Raw genomic sequence first — 20,877 nt, 5'->3', positions numbered from 1 at the left:
GTGGTGAGGATCAACTGAGATCCTCCGTGTCAAAGAAGTAGTCCATGTGCCGCCAAGGGGCAGACCCTCACAAGCAGCCCTGAACTTCAGAGGAGCCGACGGTGGCTTCTGGACTAGCTGGAGAATGAAGGCCGCCCTGAACACCTCAGTGGTCAGTGCGCGGGGAGGATGAGAGGCTGGGGAAGGAAGGGTCTCTGCCCTACAGATTCCTGTCCTGGGAGTGACAGCTCCAGCCATCACCACGTCCTCTGGGAAGGAAAGCATCTCAGTCAGGTTGGCTCTGGTGCCCTCCAGGTAGATGAAGTGATGGGGACACGCATATTCCTTGTGGGTGGGCCAAAGGAACCAAGAGAAAGAAGGGGAGAGAACATATATAAAACACCTGCTCTGTGCCAGTCAGTCATTCATTGGATCGTCACAACCCTGTGAGAATGGGCTTATTCTCATTCCATGTCATAGATGAGGAAACTGAGGCACAGGGAGGTTTTTTTTTGTTTGGTTTTTTTTTTGTTTTATTTGCCCAAATCAGTGAGGTGTGGAGGTGGGATTTGAATTCAGGTCTGCTTGGCTCCCAAGCCAGTGTGTTCTCCATGGCGCCCGGCCGTGCTGTGGAAAGGGCCAGGATATAGGGGATGCTCTAGCCTCTCACCCCCGAAGAGCAGCGGGAGGGGAAGAAGGGAGACGAGGCCCTTTGGTAGGAGCCTACCCCCTGAATGTCACCCTCTGGCCTCCTAGAAGCGCCCCTGCCCCTGGGACTTCTTATAAATGCAAACACAGGTACGCCATTTCACTCACCTTCATTCATGCGTTCAGTGCCCGTGTACTGAGCGTTTATTAAACACCCAGCCCTGTGCTGGACGGTGTGTTCCCTGAGACGGAAAACCCCATCCTTGCCCTCATGCGGCAAGCCTTCCGGAGAGCACAGTAGAGGGACGATGCAGCGGAACACAGGCTCTGGGAAAACGGGAGGGTGGTTACGGTCTGGGCTGAGGAAGTCAGGGGAACATGTCTTAGAAGCCACAAACTGTCGAAAGAGGGAAGCAAGAGTCCTAAGTACAGTATGATTCTATTCGTGTATTCACGTAAAATCCATCAACGGGAAAAAGTAAGCAGGCGCAGGTGACAAAACCGTAGGGAAAAGCAGGAAAATGGTGGAACACAAAAGCCAGGTTATCAAGGAGGAAAAGAGGGTTATGATCCAGAAGGGTCACTTCTTGACCTGAGTACCTAGTTTTTTAGTATTCCTTCCCCCCCCCCAACCCATGTGTGTTTTAATTCACCCTTTTTTTTATATATCTTTTTTCACAGTGTTAATTCACTGTGGGGTGGGACCTAGGCCAAACTCCCACAGTGCCCTGCACAGACCCTATACCTCGTAGGTGCTTAAAAAAAGGGTATTGAACTGCAGTGAGCGTTTAGGGGCTGGAAGTAGGCTGCATGGTCCAGCCAGACGGGAGGGGTACGGTCTCAGTGCTAGAGGCCAGAGCTCAGTTACTCGCTGAAGTTCTTGAGAACCGAGAGGATGAGAGGCATCTTTGCCATGAATATCTGGATATCTGAGGGGCAGCAGTCCCCCAGAATTAGCTTCCCCAGGTCCTTTGGGCTTGTGATCTGGGCCTGAGCTTCGGGGTGATTCCAGGAGCAAGTTCCCCGAGTTGGAGGAAACCCAGCTGGGGAGGTGGCATTCCAGGCTGCGTGTCAGAGGGTGAGTCAGGGCTAGGGCGGCCCTCCCCCTCCCCTGGCTTTGGCGCTGGGCCCGGCCTGGGTTGTTGTCATTTGCATACATCTGCATACATGCAAGTTTCACCCCTGCGCTCTGGCAGGGCCCCCCCCCCCCAGTGGGGGAGGGGGTGGGAAAGACACCTGGGCAGGGGCCAAGGAGGGAAACCAAAGTGGCTGCTGTCTGCTGAAGCATCCAAACCTAGCATCTTGGTCCAGGGTCTGTCCGCCCATCATATGCCTCAATCTCTGAACCAAACACACGGCTTCTTCCCCAGACTCCGCTGGTTGCCCAGGCCAGGAACTTCAGAGTCATTCTTGCCTCTGCTCTTCTGGTACAGTCACCGGGCCCAGGAGAGTTTCCCTTTGAGCCACGCTCTAACACTTCCCCTCCTTTCCATCGCCTCTGCCACCAACTGTATTTGCAACAGCCTCCTAACTGGGCTCTCTGCCACCTGACTCTCCCCTTCCTAACGCACTTTGGTACCCGAGATGCTCCGGGGAAGCCTCTCGGCTCCCACCCTCGTCCTCCCCACCGCCCACAGCCCCATTCTGAGCTCCTGGTTGGCATTTGAGGCCCTCCACAGTGCAGAACCCCCTGTCTCCGTCTCAGCTCCTTCTTCCCGTTTTTACCTTCCAATCGGGTGAGTGTGGACCCTGCACGCCCCTTTTCTGTGCCTCAGTCTCTTCATCTGTAAAATGGGGGCTAATAACAGCACTCCCTTGAAGGGTTGTCTGGAGATTTCAATGAAGAAATGCATGTGAAGGATTGTGCACAAGGCCACAATAGATATTAGCCATTGTTGATATTATTATGTCTTCTACCACCATTCTGCAGAGGATGTTCTTTTCCTGGGGTCCCTTCTGCCTCCTCAGCCTTTCCTCTTGCCCTTGCTGAGTGGAACTTGGCCAAGTAAGACAACTCCACGGGAGTTAAGAGGACAAGCTGGCCACCATTCCAATTCTAGCTTTTAGGGAAGTCACTCAATCTTTCTGTGCCTCAGTTTCCTCATCTGTAAAGTAGAGATAATATGAATACCTACGTCACACGTCACGGATGTGATAAATGAAATGATGCGTGTACAGGCTTAGCATAGTGCCTGGAACATAGAAAACACTTAAAGGTGTTATCTATTATGATCATTATCATCGTTGTGCTACCCAAGACACAGGGCCTCAGATCACTGCTGCTCCCCTATCCCCCCAAGGCTCCAGAAGCTTCCTCAGAGGTGTTTCCAGGAAGCGCCTCCCTCAGGATCCTCCCGTGCTTCAGACAGCCAGACAGCCCCCACCTGGCTCTCCTGTATGCTTTCCTGAGGACAGAATCTGAGGAGGCCAGTGCCCCCATTGGGTTGGGTGGCAATGGGGGTGTCGGGCCGGGCTCCCCCCTCCCCACTAGTTCCGGGGCACATTCCACCCAGAATTTGGGCTGGGGAGGGCTTGTCTCCCCCCAGAATTTGAGAGCCGTCCCTCAGCCAAGGCTGGGGTTGGACAGGTGTGGGTTAGCTCCTAAACTGAGAAGAGTCTTTAGGGGCAGGGAGGGCAAACTGGTCTGAGAAGCTGGAAACCACTAAGGCAGCCTAGCTCGGTTCTCCTAGGAGGCCAGGACCAGTGCACAGCCCCCCACGACACTGCGCAAGCACAGACCCTTCCCCCTCCTCTGCCACCCCCCCCCCCCTTCTTGTTCTCCAGCCTTTTGCAGACAACAGTGGATGAATTTCCAGTGTGTGGCCCTTTTCCAAAGGGAATGAATGAGAGTGACTGAGGACGGAAGGTAGATGCCGGCAGAAGAGGGGTTTGGGCCACCTCCCCCTCCTTAAACACACTTGGGGGGGCCTGGGCCCCTGCTGCTGGCTTAATACCCCCAGCCCCCATAGCTGAGCCGGTGGGGCAGGGTTTGGAGGAGAGGAGAAGAGTGGGGGTGGGACCCAGTTGCCTCCCACTCTCCTTCCATATCCTCCCCCTGCCTACCCTCCCCCACACCAGGTCTGACACCGGGAGCCCAGCCGAGCTGTTCACAGAGGGAAAGGGTGCGGTTGTTTTTTGTTTTCTGCGGCTTTTGTACTTGTGATCAGTTTTCTCATTTGGGGGGTGGGGGTGCAGGTGCGTCTAAGGTGCCCACGTGGCCAGCCCTCCTCCCGAGGCAGTATTCCCCTCACTCTGGCAAGCCCAGCCCAGCAGAGGCAAAGGCTGTGCCCTTCTCCCAGACTCTGCAGCCCAGACTAGGATTCAGGGACTGGACCTACCACCACCGCCCCCCCCCCGGCTTTTTTTTTTTTTAATTTTTAATAGAGAGAGAGAGAGACAGAGCATGAACAGGGGAGGGGCAGAGAGAGAGGGAGACACAGAATCCGAAGCAGGCTCCAGGCTCCGAGCTGTCAGCACAGAGCCTGATGCGGGGCTGGAACTCACAAACCACAAGATCATGACCTGAGCTGAAGTCGGACGCGCTTAACCGACTGAGCCACCCAGGCGCCCCTGGACCTACCCTTTTCTGATGAAAGAAAAACAGTCTGAACCTCCAAAAGGTCTGGTAGGGCGTGAGAAAGTGAAAGCAGCAACCCACCCCCATAGACCTTCCGCTGAACACAGGGAGTCTTGGGCGAGTGTAATGTCCTGTGTGTGTGTACCTGTGCGCTGGGCGTTTTGTGTCTGTGTGATACGGTCGTGTGTATGTGGCAGGTGTCCTGTGGCTGCCTCGGGCTGGGTGCTGTGGCTGCTGGATTACAGGAGTGTGTTCTGTGCTACGATGTGCGTGGCTGCGCCCACCCCCCCCCCCACCCCCGCTCCGATCGACCGTGCGGGCCAGGTGAGCTTTGTCACTCCCGCCAGGTCCTGCCTCCGCCTTCCACCCGGGACTGGGCGAGGGAGACCTCGGCGGGGTGCCCAAGTTTCCGGGCCCGGGTCTGGAAAACTCTGCAGAACCCGGCGGAGCCGCCTTCGTTCGGGCCGCCGCGGATTCGTTGCAGCCGGGTTGGCCTCGGGGCCTCCCGCGGGCTCTCCGCGTGCGGGCATCTGGCGCTTAGCGCCGCGGTCGTTCCGCCGGGTTTGGGGCGCGGGCTCCACCCCCCCCCCCCCCCCCCGGGCAGGCCGGGGCTGGAGCCCGGACAACCGGCCAGACAGAACTCCCGCGCTCCGGCCGCCGCCCGGCGCCCCCCGCGGCCCCCATCGCGCCACATCTGGCTCCCGCGCGGCCAGATCCGGCCGCGCAGGGCGGCGCCTCCAACGCACCTTCCAGACCGCTCCGTTTTTTTTTTTTTGTTGTTGTTAGTTTCCTTTGTTGCGGGGCTTGGGGGGCTTGTGGTACTTGGTCCGAGAGTGGCCATAGTTTTGTTTTTAACGTGTTTGGTGACTTCATATGTACGTGCACTTTAAACGTCCCGGTCAATTCCAAATAGAAGACTTTTCCTGGAGCAGAGGCTGGCGTTTAGAAGAAAAGCAAAGACGACGGGAGGACAGTGTGCCTGGGGGCCGAGAGGAAGACTCGTGGGTGTCGTCTGCCGAGCAGTGCCCAAATCTCAAGGGGAGCGCAGACCCTGAGACCTCTTCCCTCCCCTCCCCCTGCTTCTATAAAGTTATGTGGAAAATGATAGTGGGGTTGGGGGTGGCGGTGGGGGTGGGGAGGGTCATTCCTGCTCCGCGGAACCTCTCCACGGAGCGTGCAGGTGAGCGCGAACCCCGAGGGCACGGCCAGCGGGGCTGGCTGACCTCAGTCAGCAGCCTGCAGTCCCACCTGCGCCAGCGCTCATTCACTGATCAGTTGTAAAGAAGAAAAGAGATCATTCAAAATTCCAAGAAAAGTCAAATCGGAGTGTGTGCGGCGGGGCACGCAGGCCTTTACCAACCATGCCTTTTCCGGGCCTCGCCAAACGTGGGGTCTTCACCCACCGAGCACACGGCAGAGCAGAGGGAGGAATCCTCACCCCCAACCTGCCAAACCAAATAATTCACAAAGTTTCCCTTCAACGAGTTAGTACGAAAACCTCACCAAATCGGACTTAAATTCCGCTGAGAGCAGAGGGGACCCAACAGAGATTTCGTTTGGAGACCGCGGGTGGGATGGAGGGCAGAGGGCGCGGATAATCCCGCGACGGCCGCCCAGGGCCGAGGACTCTTTACTCCCCAGAGCAGGTTCATACAGGTGCTGCGTGGAGTCTGCACCAGGTTAGACCCCAGTGCCCGGGCAGCGTCGCAGAAGCCCGCCACGTGCAGAGCCCAGGGATGATGCGGAGAGCCCCACGCACCCACCATGTGTTGGGGTGTTGACTGTGAACCCCCCCCCCCCCCGGGAGGGAGAAGCACCGGTTCGGTTGGAGGGGAGAGTCCTTCAAGCAAGGCATACATCCCACCGCCGCGGGTATTTATTCTAGGCAAAGAAACGTTACAGGATCCCCTGGGATTGCGTTTTCTTTCCAAGGCAACTGACAAAGAGCGTGCAAACCACCGTATGCTGCACGGATCCATCAGGTCGTCGCCGACCCTTGGCTGGCTCTTGAGACCAGGGGGGCGCCGTGTCCCCCTGGGGACCCCACTGCCTTTTCCCGCGGCCTCACTCCGGTGCTGGGGTTCTCCAAGCAGGCCCCTTTTGCTAAGGGAGGGGAGCTACGTGGGAAAAAAGGCTGGGAGAGCCACTTTGAGCTTGTGTGACAAGCCAGGGGCTGAAGTATTAGTAGTGGCAGGAGAGCATCCGTTTTGTTTTGCCCGCCTGCCTTGCCTCCTCCTCCTTCTTGGTTTTACTATGTTTGGGGGTTTCCGTTTTTGCAATCCATTCTAAAGCAAATGGACAAGGGCTGTGTTAAGCGCAGCTCCCTCTTTGTCCCTCGGATAAAACGAGTGTCAGAGATGGGCAATGACCCACCCAGGCTATCACAGCCAGCGAGTGTACGAACTGCGACGGAAACCCAGGCCTCAAGCTTTCTCAGGCCGGCCCTCCCCTCCTCGCTTCTGGAACACAACATTTACAGCCCTTTCTAGCCCTCATCCCGGCCCCTTCCACCTTTCCTGTCTCCCCCCCAGGCCCGAGGTTGGGATGGTGAGATGGGATGCCAGTCGGAGGGGACCTGTCGGTTGAGAGGCTGCATCCGGGGAGACCACACGGGGTTTCCCAACCAAGTGCCCCAGCTCCAAGCCCTCCAGCGTGTGTTCAAAAGGAGCCCAGAAGAGAGAGGTGATGATAGAGGCATAGGTTTCCTCATGTGTAAGCTGAGGATCATAATAGTGGGCTTTTTGTGAAGGTGTTTTATAAATTCGAAACATCTGTAGGGTGTTTCCTACCACTGCATAGAAATGAGGACCCTTCAGGAAGCCCCCTGGGAGTTTAGGAGAGGCTCTCATGATGGGTATCCTAGCTTTGGAGGATGTCCAAAGTCAACTGCTACCAAGGCCTGCCAGAAAACCCACGCTTGCCTTTTTTTTTTTTTTTTTTTTCTTGCTAGGTCCAGCACAGAAGGGACTCTGGGTACGTGACTGCGGGACAAAATGTCCCTCTACTCGTTCTTTAAGTTCCAGCTCAAAAGTACCTCCTTTGTACAACCTTCCCTGACAGCCAGCTCCACTCCAGAGAGCATTCTCTCCCTTTGTTACGCCCTGAGATGCCATCCTTGGAATCCACCACGGCACTGTGGTGTGACTGTCTCCTTCCAGAAGAAGGCGGTGGTGGAAGAGAGAAAGCTTTGGAAGGATATATCCTCGTAAGTGCGTAGCCCCAGCTCTAACGAGGCAGCGGCAAGGCTGGCGCTGGGGAAGGAAGGGGGAAAAGGTGGTCCCGTGTGAAAACAGCATTTCTCAACTGAGCAACCCTGCATACCTTGTTGGATGAGAGGGAATTGGTTCTCCAGCCACCCAGACAAGGAATCTGCGCTTCACCTGAAGCTCCAAGGCTTCAGGGCGGAGAGCTCAGATCCAAAGGCTTTCTTGGAAAAACGCATCTCTATCCATTCCAGAAGGGAATCCAGTTCGAAGCTGACTTGCCCATCCTCCCCTCGGGACACCTGACTGGGGGGCTCAACCACCCCAGCACCCGTCTTTGATCTTTCTGTCCCTCCGAGCCTGGCCACCCTCCAGTGCCTTCCTTCTCTCACTCTTCTAAGCCTCCCTCTTTGTCTGATCAGGGTCTCCGCCTACTCTCCAATTCTAAGACTGCTGTCCTCGCTCTGAGCCCTGATGGAGCGAGTATGTGTGTACAGCCACGCATATGCGCGTCTGAATTGTGTACTCAGGGGAGAAAAGGCGTGTGTGTGGGGGGGTATGCTGTGGAATCTGTGAGGACTGGTGAGTTTGGGGGTGTAACTGTCTCTCCCCTTAACATGAAGCAGCTTGGATGTGTGTGGACAGTTATCACTCAGAGGGTGGCCACACTTGTGTAAATGCTTATATGCGTGGATTTTCTGCATTCTTGAGTGTGCACACCGGCAATTTGACCTGTGCAAAGTCAAAGAGGTAAGGATCGTGCTTTTTCCCAGGGATATCGCTCTTTATCTTTGGGCATGTAGATGTGTTTCACATCACAGCCTATACTCTGTATTTGCAGATCCGTTAGTGGACCTCTCTGTTCACGGAGATCACGAACATCAGTGTAGACACCTGTGTGTTTGCATATATGTTGTAATTGAATGGAGCCTACGTGTAGCTGCCTACCTGTGGCCATAGATACTCGTATACGTGGACACCTGCCCGTCAAGTTCTTGGGCGCCTAAGTTTAGAGGCAGGTCCTGCACAGACTGGAAAATGCGGCCACCAGGACAGGCCTGCCGTGTTTCCTACGCTCTCAGGGGAACCATCAAAGTGGACGCTCCTCCTCCTCGCGGATTTTGTCCCGGTTCGTGCAAGACTTCAGCCTCACGTGGCGCCAGGAAAGGCGGGGCGCCGCGCGGGCGAAGCCAGGACGGCGGATCCCTCCAGCGGCCTCGGGGGCCCGCTGGAGCTGCGCTGTCGCAAGCGCATCGGGGGCCCCTGCCGGAAGCGGAAGCCAGGACGGGGGTGGGGGCGCGGTGAGGCGCAGTCGCGGCGGTCGCGGCGTGTCAGGCCAAGGGCGCCCCGCGGGGGCGTGTGCGCCGCGCGCGTGCGGGGCAGGCTGGCCGCGGGGCGGTACCTCCCCGGACCCGGCGTCTGTTTACCAACAAACTGCCGGGGCTCAGCAGCGACGCATTCCGACGTGCTGAATAAGCTGCGGGCGCGGGCGGTCTGGTCTCGATTCCCCTGCGGGTTGGTGGCGGCGGCATCAGAACCGTGGTGCAGATCCCCAGGAGCTGGAGAGCGCGACGGAGGGTCCCCTGAGCCCCCGCAGCCGAAGCGCCTCCGCTACTGCGCTGCTCCCTTCGCCCTGGGCCATCCCGGCCCCGCCAGCTCCCTCGCGTTTCTTCCATTGAGACCGAGGTTCCCAGACTGCCCCAATCGCCCTGCCACCCCGGTATCCCTCTTGGAGAAGACCCCGAGGCAGCTGGGCCTGGAGCATGTGCACCGCCCCTCGGACCTCTCGGTTCTGAATTTCCCTACGGCGGGCTGCCCCGGGGGGCGGGCCCCGGCCCCAGCCTCCGTGAGGTCACTGCGTGCGGTAGCCAATCCGCGGCGTCTAAGTGGGCGGTGCCACCGTCGGGTCCCGGGAACCGAACCCAAGAGCGAGACGAGGGGGGCCCCCATGAATTTAGGGGGGAGGGGAAAAGCCATGGGGGGAACCCCTTCGGAACCCCTTTCCCAGGCGCGCGCTCTCCGCTGGAAAAGGCACAGAGAGACACTTTCCCCGGGATCTTAAGTGTGCGGGAGGCTGGCTGGGGGGCTCATCCGGTCCCAACGCCCGAGGTTCGGAAAAGAGAGAGTTGGCGGAGGGAGCGGACTACGTGCCGGACCATGGCCTAGGCCCTTCGGCCCCGGCCCCGGCCCCGGCCGCGATGACTTCTTTGCCCTGCTCCCTCCCTGGCCGGGACGCCTCCAAAGCCATATTCCCGGACATCGCCCCTGTCCCATCGGTAGTGGCTGCCTACCCGCTTGGCCTGTCCCCCGCAACCGCAGTCGCCTCCGATTTGCCCTACTCTGGGCCGTATGGCCACCTCCTGCCCTACTCCTACACTGCGCCGGCGACTCCGGGAGACTCCTACCTGCCCTGCCAGCAACCAGCGGCGCCTTCTCAGCAGGAGCCGAAGGCAGGTAAGTCCGGGCGCCGCAGCTCTTCCCACCTCTGGGGTCCTGATCCTTTGCGTCCCTAAACTTCGCCCTCGCCTGGTTGGGCGCAGCTAGCGGGATTCAGACCTTACTCAGATTCCAAGGGATCTGGGGGTGGGGGGAGGGCGAAGGGATGGGGCGGGAGACGGGGGGAGGGGCGGGGGCGAGTTGATCTAGGTCTCCTTTCAAGACCGACCTGGTTTCGATTTGCAGTTGTGTGAAGCCGGGCGGCAGGGCTCCCTACCCCACCCCCTGGAGCATCGGGGTGGTGTGCACCTACGTGTAACGGAAAACTGAAACAATCCAGATGTGGGTGTGGGTGCCTAGCCCCTGCCCCAGGATTCTTTCCGTCGTGTACTCCTTCCCTTCCTCAAGTCGCCTCTCCGGGTTTGTCTTGTCTCCCAAAGCAGTGCTCCAGCCCAAGCCAGACAATTGGAAGTGCGGTCCCAATTGGAGGACAGTGGAAGTGGGGGCTTATTTGGGGGCCCCTCCCAGTCTCCCTTGGCTGGTGCTTGAATATGCCTGATAGAGGCTGGGAGCTGGCCTTCCAGCTAGGAAGAATCTGGGGCTAGGACCCCACCACCTATTGTTCTAAGAATGTAGCCACAGGTGGGTCAGGCCGCCTCTAGCTATAGATCCTGATGCAGATCCTTCCTGGTGAAGGATCCACCCCTTGCCCTTGTGGGGGACAGGTTAGGGCCCACTTCCTGCTGTCTGGAGCAACTTTGAGTCCCTGAGAAAGTGCTCACTGCAAGGCCTCAAAGAAGCCAAGGAGCTAGCCAGCCTGTCTTCCTGGTCCTGGGCCTGGTATTGGGCAGAACCCGTGCAACTGTATATGCTGATCCGTACTAGCTCCAAATTAGACCTCAGGTCCCCTGCCCTCCCTGCCCCCACCTAACTGTCTTTAGCAGTCTCCTCCAAGGATGCACATCTACTGGGTGCCTTTGCTTGTGTCAGCCCAGGACCAGGACATCTCTCTCCCTTTCCCTGTTACTCCAACACATGAGCTCATAAACCATCAGAGCCGGAAGTGACCCTAAAGATTTGGGAGCTCAACCTACTGGATTACAGATGGGCAAGCTGAGGCCCTGGGACCGGGTGTGGATGCCTCTTTTCCAGGCACTTAGTCCTTGCAGATTGGTGTTCACTGCATGAGGCCAGAAAAGAGGATTTTAGAGAACTTCCTCAGAGCCCCCAAAGTGAAGTGCCTTCTGTGCACGAACGCAAGCTGCCTCTCCCAGGCTGCTGTGTCTGTCCTCCTTAAAGGAGGAGCAGTTGGGAGGAGGTTTGTTTGTTTGTGTGTTTGTTTGTTTTATACAAATGACCTAGGTTCTATAAATGAATCCCTTGGACTTCCCTTTAGTATATGCTCATATGGGACATTTGTGTCTATGTGTGTGTGGCCGGGTGGGGACGAGATCGCCTCGTCCTTCAGAGAATTGTTTACAGGGTTAGTATTTTCATCCCTGTCCTCCACACACCTTGTCTTCCCTCTGCTTGGTCTAAGGGCCAGAGAGTGGAGAGTTCCTTTTCTTTACAGAATTTCTCCGGATCCAACGAAAACCATACACGTGCTTAGACTAGATGGTAGCGTTTTCCTCCGGAAACTGGTGGGTTTGCCCATTCTAGACCGAATGATTGGGGGTGTGAGAGCGGACTTGAGCCCTCCTTTTTGCCCCACCGTGTGTCCACCCGCGCTGCAGGGGAAGGTTTGGCTCCAAGGGAGCTCTGGGAGCGGCGGGTGCCGCGGCGGTGCCTCCAGGGAGGCCTTTGGGCTCCATAATCGCGACCAGGGCAGATCCAGTCGTGACTTGCCACAACTGGTGTGGAGAAGGGCAGCTGTCGGGGGAAGGCATTTGGAGGGGCGTCCTCTGGGAGAGCTGGGGCACCGAGGGCTGGGGGAGTCCAGCAGCAGCGGGGGCTGCCTCCTAGGCGCTGCGTCACCACCCGAGCCTCGTGGTTCACGCAGCCGCAGCCGGAGAGGCGCGGGTGGTCGGTCGCTGGGCGGCCAGCCTGGGGCTTCGAGCGGTAGGGTCAAAGCAGGGGAGGCCGGACAGGCGCGGGCGGGGAGCGGAAACCCAACGGTTTTTCTGGGAATTGGCAGGGGCGGGGGTCGGGGTGGGGGTGGATCTGAGAAGCCCGCAACGCCCGGGGCCCTGAGTGAGGGATGCGGGGGAGGTGAAGGCACCTGGTCATCGCGGCCGGCCCAGGGCGGGGAACCACACGTCGGGGGGAGCACGACCAGAGGAAGGAGGGGCGGGGTGAGGGTGCGGGACTCGGGCCGACATTAGCTGCGTCTGGGCACCGGGGCCAAGTTCTCTCTCTCGGCTGAAGTGGCCCGGCAGCCCCGAGTGGAAAGCTGCAAACGTTGCCCTGAGCCCGGGAGCATTTTGGTCATTTGGGCCTCCCAGCTCTATCACCCGAATGGAATGATCCCAGGGTGCCCCCGCAGATTGGCGCAGGTTGGGCTGCTCAGACGGGAAGAGGACCCCTCGCCCCGCACCTCCCGTACTCTAGGGCCGCTGTTCCCCCGCCAAGATTCCTAGAGTGGCTGGGCCTGGAGGCAGGAGGTGACCAGATCTCACGGGGCAGCACGGCAGCGAGATCCTGCAGCGGCCCGAAGGGCCTGCGCTGGCTGGCGCTGCGTGCTTTGCGAACCTGGGCCACCTTCCCCGTGAGCGGTGAACCCCTGTGTGAGTGTAGCGGGGAGCGGGAGGGGGCTGTCCCACTCCCACAGGGCTTCTAGAGCCCCTGAGCCGCCTCCCCTAGCCAGCCGGCCACGGGGGAGGAGAGGGCTGGTCAGTTTCCCTGCAGGGTGCAGCTCGGGTTGGGGTTTGCGCCTCGCAATAGGGGATGGCAAACCCTGAGGGCACTTTCCACTCTCGGATGCTGGGGGGGGGGGGGGCGGGGGGCGGGTGCTCATCCTGGCCTCAAGGCCCAATTGGCCGGGCCCCTCCGACCCCCACCCTCCCCACCCCCGGCAGCGGGGAGGGTGCCACGCAAACACTGGCTCGGGCCTCTGAGCATTGTTCTGGAGTTCCCTCGGCCTGGAATGCCCTGCCCCGGTCAGGCCTCAGCCCAGCCCCCGACCGAGCCTTTTAGCCCCACCCTACCCCGAGCTGGCGCCACCGCACCCGCCTGAACTCTGACCTCCCGGCCCTGGCGCCACCTGTACCCTCGCTCCGTCCCTTGGCGCTGACTTCCTAGGGTCACAGGACCCAGGAGTGGGAGCTCCCTGAGGGCAAGAACCGCGTCCTAGCGCGCGGTGGGCGTGGCGCCTGAAGGGGGCGGGGAGCGGAAGGTAGAGGAGGGCCGAGCCGGGTACCCGCGCCCTTTGCTTAGCTGAGGCCTACATGCAAACGAGATGCAAATGAGCTCAGGAAGCCGCGCGTCCGACCCTCTCAATGCCCCACGCACACCGTCTTGTGCCGCCCCCCAGATTCGGAGAAGCCGCCGCTGTCCCCGGAGCCCTCGGAGCAGCGCCCGCAGGCCCCGCCCAAGAAGCTCCGCAAACCGAGGACCATCTACTCGAGCCTGCAGCTGCAACACTTGAACCAGCGTTTCCAGCACACGCAGTACCTGGCGCTGCCCGAAAGGGCCCAGCTGGCCGCGCAGCTCGGCCTCACCCAGACCCAGGTGAGGCCGGCCCCATCCTTCCTGCAGCTAGCCTTCCCCTGATGTGGTCTCTGGGAGCTCACCCCTTCTGGGGTGGGGGGAGGGTTGAAAGGCTGAGGAGCCCCCTAGCCTCGTTGTCACAGTCCTCCTGGCACGTTCCCAAGGGGCCTGCGCGCCACTGCTGAGTCCCTTTCCCTGGACCTCACCCTTCCACACGCATTCTTCTCCTCACCTTCCATCCTTTCCCCTCTTCTCCCCAAAGGTAAAGATCTGGTTTCAGAACAAACGCTCCAAATACAAGAAGCTCCTGAAGCAGAACTCTGGAGGACAGGAAGGGGACTTCCCTGGGAGAGCCCCCTCCTTGTCTCCCTGCTCCCCACCCCTCCCATCCCTCTGGGATCTACCCAAGGCAGGGGCCCTGCCCACCGGTGGCGGCTACAGCAACAGCTTTGGGGCCTGGTATCAGCATCACTCCCCAGATGTCCTGGCTCCACCTCAGATGATGTGAGTCCCGGGAAGGGTGGGTCGGCCCCTAGTCCTCCACAAAGCCTAGGACCCAGCCCACCTGCACCCCTTCTGGTCCTGGCGGAAACCAGCTCCAGATGGGTTTTCTCAAGAGGAAAAGGCGCTAGAGAAGAAAAAGGATGTCTCCCTGTAACCCAAACAGCCTAATCAAGGACTTTGGTCTTCACCACTGCCCCCTACCACTACCATAGACTGGACACCTTCCCTCCAGCTGATCGGAGGCTCTGGAGGGAGAGTCACTGGGTGAAGTGCAGACTCCTCACAGGACCGCTGGTCTTCCCATCCCTTCCTTGGACTGCAGTCAACCGCCAGCCTGGAGGCAACACCAACAAGACACACTTGAGTGTTTTTTCCTCTTTGTGTGCTTTGCGCCTTGCCCAACCCTGTTCTGAGCAGAAGCGGAAGTGAAGTGGGCATCCGGTGTCTTCAAGTCGACCACCACCGAGTCCCTCCCACCCTCCACCGATTTTTCCTGGAGGTCAGCGCGTTACCCCCATGACTGATAGATAAACTGCCTCACCCCCCTGGGACGTGGAAGCGATGCTGAAAATGTGGCTTGTGGACCTATGGGTAATTGAAGCTGTTCTAAGAAAGAAAAAAAAAAAGCCTTCTTTTTCCTGTGTCTATTCAGTTTTAGGAGATACTGGATCTGATTATCCTTTTAATTCAACGGGTATTTATTAAGAGCCTATCGCCGCCTTTCCCACCCTTAATACCCATCATCCCCACACTCACATCCTCTTGGAAACCCAGTAGGGTGACACTTTGGGGAGAATGGGGGACAAGCAGACTCTCTGGATGAGTGTAAGGAGAGACACCCCCAAACAGGGAGGGTGGACTGGTAGTTCAGCTCCTCACTGCTGTCTCTGTCCGAGGGAACCGCTCCTATTTATAACCCATCTAGCATCCTCCACATCATGAGCTTTCAGAGATTAAATCTGTATAATAAACCTGGGCCCTGGCTGTGAAGCGTGTTTGTTTCCTGACTTCCGGGGGTGGGGGTTGCTTGCCCATCTCTCTCTTGCCTCCCATCTGACTCTTCCAGCACTGACCTAGAGGATGGGATACTAGTTTTGCCTCTACCCCTAACTAGCTCTGTGCGTGTAGCTCTGGAACGTTCTGATGACCATTTTCATTCGCTCCAGTGTGAAACTGGAAGATGCTAATACTGGGAATGACCCAAGTCGGAGTGGTCCTCACTCGCAAAGTCTCCCCTGGCCCAGTTCTGGAAGGAGCGGGGGGCACTTCGCAGTCCCCTGTTGCCCCATCTTCAGCCCCTGCTCCCTGCTCTTGGGGACAGGACACGCCCACTGAGCCAGTCCAGTCCTCCCAGGGTGCTCCTTGGGGCGTAAAGGCCCCAGCCCACCTAGGGGGAGGGAGAGGAGAAGAAAATCCCAGAAGGAACTGGACTTCTCCATCCAACAAACATTGGTGAAGCCTCTGCTCTGTGAGATCCTGGAGATACAAGGTGACTGAGGCAGACCCTGCGGGCAAATGGGGGAGCCAGACAAATGTCCAGCCACTTTTGTGGTAAGTGCCTGGTTAAAGGAAGTAATACGGGCATAGTCAGGGCCCTCAACTCAGCCTGGACCCAGCGGTAGATTCATGGCCTCCACACCCCATCTCTCTCTCTCTCTCTTTCTCTCTCTCTCTCTCTCTCTCTCTCACACACACACACACACACACACACACACACACACAGCACCCAGTGGCAGAGAGGCCCAAGGACAGGGCTGCAAAATAATTCAGGGAATCCAGCCCAAGCTTGGCCTGAGGGATTGGGGGAGGAGCCTCCAATTCCAGGCAAAAAGCTCCAGAGTCATCTTTCCCTTTACTGTCTAAACCTGTTCCCAAGCACTTCGAACTGGGGACCGCCCTAGTTGGAAAAGCCCACTCAGGCACTTGGAGCCAACCCCCCTGGCCCCAGAGAGGAGCCTGAATTGGAGTCTCTGTAGGGTAGAGGGGGTACGCAAGTCAGTGGAACCCCCACCCCGGGGGGGGGCTGCGATCAGCCCCTCCTAGGCCCCTTGTGGGTCAGTGGCCTCCCCCACTCACCAAAACACCATGGAGTGTTATTCTGGGGATGGCAAAGACATGGGGTGCGCCAAAGCCAAGATCAGGAGGAGTGAGGACTGAGGGTACCAAGAGGAGAAACACTTGCCTCTTCCTCCCCATCCGTGCCTTCCCAGCTCTTAGCCCCAGTCCATAGGAGCTGGGGGGGGGGGGGGCAGCCCCAGATCCCTTTCCCCAGGGCTTCTCTGAGGCCACGAGGCCTCAGGGCGGCTGTTCCTCCCACTGTAGGCTGCACACTCCTCTTCCACAGACCCAAGATAAGATCTACCGCCCCATCTCGGAAAGCCTCCAAAGGCGAGATTAATTGGACAGCCCAACACGAGTCGCATCGTTAAAACAACAGCCCAGGTTGTAAAGTTAAGTAGCAGAAGGAGTGTAATTACTCTCCCAGCCAGAGGCCGGCTGCCCCCCCCATCCCAATTCCCTACCCCCATCCACCCGACCATTCCAAAGGAAACAGGAGCCCTTTCCCTTTGGGAGTTGGTCTAGTCTCCCTGGGCTCCTGGGTGATGATGGGATTGAAACCCCAGGGGAGGATGAGCTCCATTCACCTCCCTCAAGCCATCTAAGCTGTAGAAGGGGAACCTGTGGTTCCTTCCCGTGAAGACTCCCCCTCTGAGAAGATTGGGTCAGTAATGGAGGGGGGAGGGAGGGGGATAAAACTGATCGGTTCAGAATGGGGATTTTGGCCTCCAAAGAGTCCAGCTCCGCTGTGTGGCTTTTGGCAAGTTACTTAACCTCTATGTGAGCCTGGTTTTCCTCCTCCATTAAGATGAGAATGCTAATAGGACCTGCTTCCCGGTGTAGCTGTGATGATGGAATGAGATAGTGCTTGTAACACGCTTGACACGGTGCCTGGAACTTAGTACGCGCTTCACAAATGGCATTTATAGCTGCCGTGTGATTATCAGGGAGGAGGGGTCACGGCCGGGGTGAGTTCAGACTGCCACCGCCATCCATTCACCTCTCACCTCTCTGCCTCCTGGGGGTAGGGAGGAGGAAGGGGGCCCGGAGGCTGGAGCACGGCGCACATTCCTTGTCATCACCATTTGAAAGCAGGACACCGGCAAGGTCCTAAATGCAAAAGGGCATCTGAAATCAGCTGAGGCTGGAAAAGAGAAACAGGGAGGCCAGGGCACCCTCTCTCACCTACAAGGGTCTCCGCCACGGGAAAAGCTGACTGGGGGCTTCCCTTCCCTCTCCCCACATGCTATTTTAAGACTGCCCCCCCCCCATTCTCTCCCCCAACAAAATGAGATTCAATTAATTCAATTAAAGCAATTTGGGGAGCAGCTCCTGAAGGTTTTCAATGTGAGATAATTACAAGTAATTTGCTGCTGTGAAGAGGAAAAGGGCACTCGGGGTCTGGGGTTGGGGGGGGGAGAGGAGGCAGCCCCTCCCCACCATACGCACACAGATCTAGAGGGATTCCACACTGCAATCTTAACTGCCCTCCCATTGGCCAAATTACTTGCAGGTGGGAAGTAGGAGAACGGGGTGGTGGGAGGGGGCTGGGAAGCCACGGAGTGACAGGCTGACCCTCCCCCATCCCCAAATCTGCTGTGCAAGGTGGGGGTGGGGAGCTGGTTGTTCCCCCACAAAATGTCTGCTTAGCCCTAGCAGCTGATTACTCAGCTCCAAACCTCATTGGAGTTTGGATGCCTGAACTTGCCTCTGGGATTGTATCCAGAGTCAATGGAATGTTATCCGGGTAGCTGAGGCCTGTGTAGACGGGGTCTTGGAGATCCAGGACTTCCCCCTGAAACCCTGAAAGCGTAAGCCATGTGGGTAGGGAAGGGAAAAGCCAGAGGAGGCTACACTGACTTCCTGCTTCCAAGGAGGTGATGAGACACCCACTCTCTCTCCTCCCCTGATCGCTGTTTGCTAGTTGGGTGGGTGGGGGGGGGGGGAGTCTAAGCTCCATTCTTTCCATTGTTGTGGTGGCAAATCTCCTCTCAGCTTTCTGTCCTCAGGGCCACTGAAGCCTCTTCCTTCAGAAAAGCATCCTACAGGTGTCTCCCGCCCTGATTCACCTGGATAACCCTTTCCTTACCGGGATTCCTGCGGCCTAGGAAGGGGTGGGGGTGGGACTACAGGAGGGGGGAGCTAAGACCAGGCGGTGAGGGTGGCTTCAGGCCTCTGCAAAGACCCCTCTAAGCCCTGCCCACAAGCAGCTGGTTTTCAAGGGACTAGGATCCCCCTTTCCCTGGGAGCCCCTGTTCCACGAGGTGAGTAATATTTTAGCAGTTATGGTGGAAAAGAAAAACTCTGTGGCCCACAAAGTATTTCTCTCCCATGCCTTCCCTTCTCTGCTGTCTCTTTCCCTGCTTCTCCCAGTGCAAGGCTGGGCGAAGAGATCTCCAGCTCTGGTTTCTTTCTGCTCCAGCCTTTGCCCCACCCCTTCTCTGAGAAGCTTGCCTGTGGGTCCGGGGGGGGGGGGGGGGGGGGGAGCCACTGAGTCCCCGGTGACTATGGGGTGACTGCCACCTCTCCCCTTCCAAGCTGAAAAGCCAAAAGGCTTTCCTAGAGAGGGACAAGTGACCTCTTGTCCATGCCTCTGCTTCCCCCCTTTCCTGGCCGGCACAGATGGGTTCAGGAGGGAATTAAAGTCCCTTCCAGCGCAATTCTCGGAACACAAAGGCCGCAGACAGTGCAGAGAGCCAGGCAGGTGCAGGGACCCCGGCCCGGGGACTCCCCCCATGCACACACATTTCCACTGAAGAAGGTGCACACGCAGGCAGGCAGACACACGGCCGCATCGCTGCGGTGTGCAGAGCCGCGCACAGAGGCACGCGTGAGGCCACGTGCGTGGAGCCTTGCCAGGGCCGTGCGCGGACACACAGAGAAATACACTCACAGGTTACATCCTCGCCACACACAGGGGTGAACCAAGAAGAGGCACAGGGACTTAACACATGCAGAGACGAGGTGAAACACACCCAGAAATACACAGATTAGCCTCCCCGGCTGTGAGTGTGTGTGGGGTGGGGATGGCTGTCTTGCTCTCTCTCTCTCTCTCTCTCTCTCTCTCTCTCTCTCCTCCCACCCTTTTCTCATTCTGGCCCTCTCTGCTAGCTCTCTGTCTCCTATTTTCGGGGAGTATTTCCCTGGTGAGCCCTTGGGGAGGGAGACTGAAGGGCCACAGAAACCCGATCATTTTATTATGACTTTATCTGCTTTGTTCCCTGAAGGCTTGCCTCCTTCTTTTCCTGAGCTCTGGCAAGAGCTCCCGGGCGGGCTAGCCCTTCCTGGCACACCCCATGGCTCCCAGACACGGCCAGCGATTCCAGCCGAGGCCCAGGACCCCAAAGACGGTCCTCTCCAATACGCCTCACTGATCCCTCTGCTCCCCAGCCCTGAGGGCAACTCGGGCTAGCAAAGAGGGAGCTGGGATCACAGCCTGATGAGGAAAGTGCTGCTTTGCCACTCCTTGCTGTGTGACCTTGGGCAAGTTACATACCCTCTCTGAAACTCAGATAATTCTTGCTCTTGCCCTTGCCAGATCCCGTGTGTGTGTGTGTGTGTGCGCGCGTGTGTGTGTGTCTAGTGGTTGATATGTGCCTACCAGCACTTTCCACTCCAGTCTGGGGCTTTGTCAGGCAGACCCCTGTCTCCCATCAGATTGGGAGCTCCTGAGTATAGGGCTTTGCTTCCCTCATCAGAGTAGATGCATTCAGTAGCATCTCTCCAGCCCCATAGCTTGATGACTCTAAGGTACGCAGCCCCATTGGCATCCTGGGGGACATGTCTGGCCAGTCCAGGAAGGGAAAGGAGTCGGCTCCACGCTTCCTCCAAACATCAAGGATTCTGATTCAATGCCTCACACTGCCAGGCCTTCGGCTTCTCTGGCCCCAAAATGGAGAGATTACTTCATTTCCAGGGGAGGGAGCCACTCTGTATGGAATAGATGTGGAATACACTCCTCTCCGCTTCCTCCGAACCATCCCCCTTAAAGTTCGGTTAAATTGGGGGTCTGACGGAAGAAAGACCCTTTGGCCAGCGTGAGGGATTCCCCTCTGGCCTGCGGCCCCCACTCTCTTGTCCTCCCCACATCAAGCTCCTGAAGAACATAGAGCCGAATAGTGAGGCCCGGGGCATGGCATGTAGATTATCCGACTTAGATCTCAAGGCTCCCCCGGGGGGACCTCTTTCTTTCCCCCTCTGCTCGGGAATCCCCTCTGCCGGCCTAGAAGCCCACTCCCGCCGTGATCACCTTCTGTGTCCTGTTTTGCCTGACCCCTCGGGACTGGTACTCCTCCCTCAGACTGGGTTGCTAGCGAACAGGGCACTGGCCTCCCCTCTCGGACTGGGGGCTCCCCCACTCAGTGGTTCCTTCCTCTACCTGACCACCTCTCTCCCAACCCTGGCGCTCCCGTCCTCTTTGGAGAGGAGGGCCTCAGTGCCTGTGTGCGGAGGAGCAGTGAACCCCTAGTGGATGAGGGCACGTGACTCCCGCCCAGGTCCCACCCCTCCCACCGCCCGCCACACTGGCGGACCTCCTCTCCGCCGGACCTGGACCCGGCAGTTGCGTTCTCGGTCTCTGCAAGCCGGGGCCTGTTGCAAACTCCTCCTCCCAGCCCTGGAGCCACCGGGAATTCTTTGCGCCAACAGATCCTGGGGGAAGCCAGGCTGTAGGAGGCTCCTGACAAGCCTCTGCTGGGCTCCTGTCACATTCTCCAAGCCCAGGGGGATCAGCTGGGTCCACCAAGGCAGGCTTCATCCACCCCTTGTGTCCTCCTCGTCCACCCCTTGTGACCTCCTCGAGTCCTCCTACCTCCCTCTCCAAAG

At 58.3% G+C, this 20,877-nt stretch overlaps 1 protein-coding gene across 1 annotated transcript; it reads left to right on the top strand.

Moving 5' to 3' along the window:
• The first annotated feature begins 8,938 nt into the window (after positions 1-8,938).
• DLX4 (distal-less homeobox 4) lies at positions 8,939-14,968 on the top strand. The gene is made up of 3 exons (XM_027034040.2): positions 8,939-9,861; positions 13,316-13,512; positions 13,754-14,968. Exons 1-3 carry the CDS (start codon positions 9,606-9,608, stop codon positions 13,997-13,999), a joined length of 699 nt encoding a protein of 232 aa, XP_026889841.1. The 5' UTR covers positions 8,939-9,605; the 3' UTR covers positions 14,000-14,968.
• Positions 14,969-20,877: the final 5,909 nt, after the last annotated feature.

The sequence above is a fragment of the Acinonyx jubatus genome, chromosome E1 (assembly GCF_027475565.1).
Source record: "Acinonyx jubatus isolate Ajub_Pintada_27869175 chromosome E1, VMU_Ajub_asm_v1.0, whole genome shotgun sequence".
In the NCBI taxonomy this organism is placed as follows: domain Eukaryota; kingdom Metazoa; phylum Chordata; class Mammalia; order Carnivora; family Felidae; genus Acinonyx; species Acinonyx jubatus.
Note: the sequence above shows the minus strand (reverse complement) of the source record. Positions and strands in the feature narration are given on the sequence as shown.

Excerpts from the sequence above, each read along its gene's own strand:
- DLX4 (XM_027034040.2), top strand. The coding sequence starts at position 9,606 with ATGACTTCTTTGCCCTGCTCCCTCCCTGGCCGGGACGCCTCCAAAGCC. Across the intron at positions 9,862-13,315 it reads TCAGCAGGAGCCGAAGGCAG|ATTCGGAGAAGCCGCCGCTG; the intron begins GTAAGTCCGGGC and ends GCCGCCCCCCAG. Across the intron at positions 13,513-13,753 it reads TCGGCCTCACCCAGACCCAG|GTAAAGATCTGGTTTCAGAA; the intron begins GTGAGGCCGGCC and ends TTCTCCCCAAAG.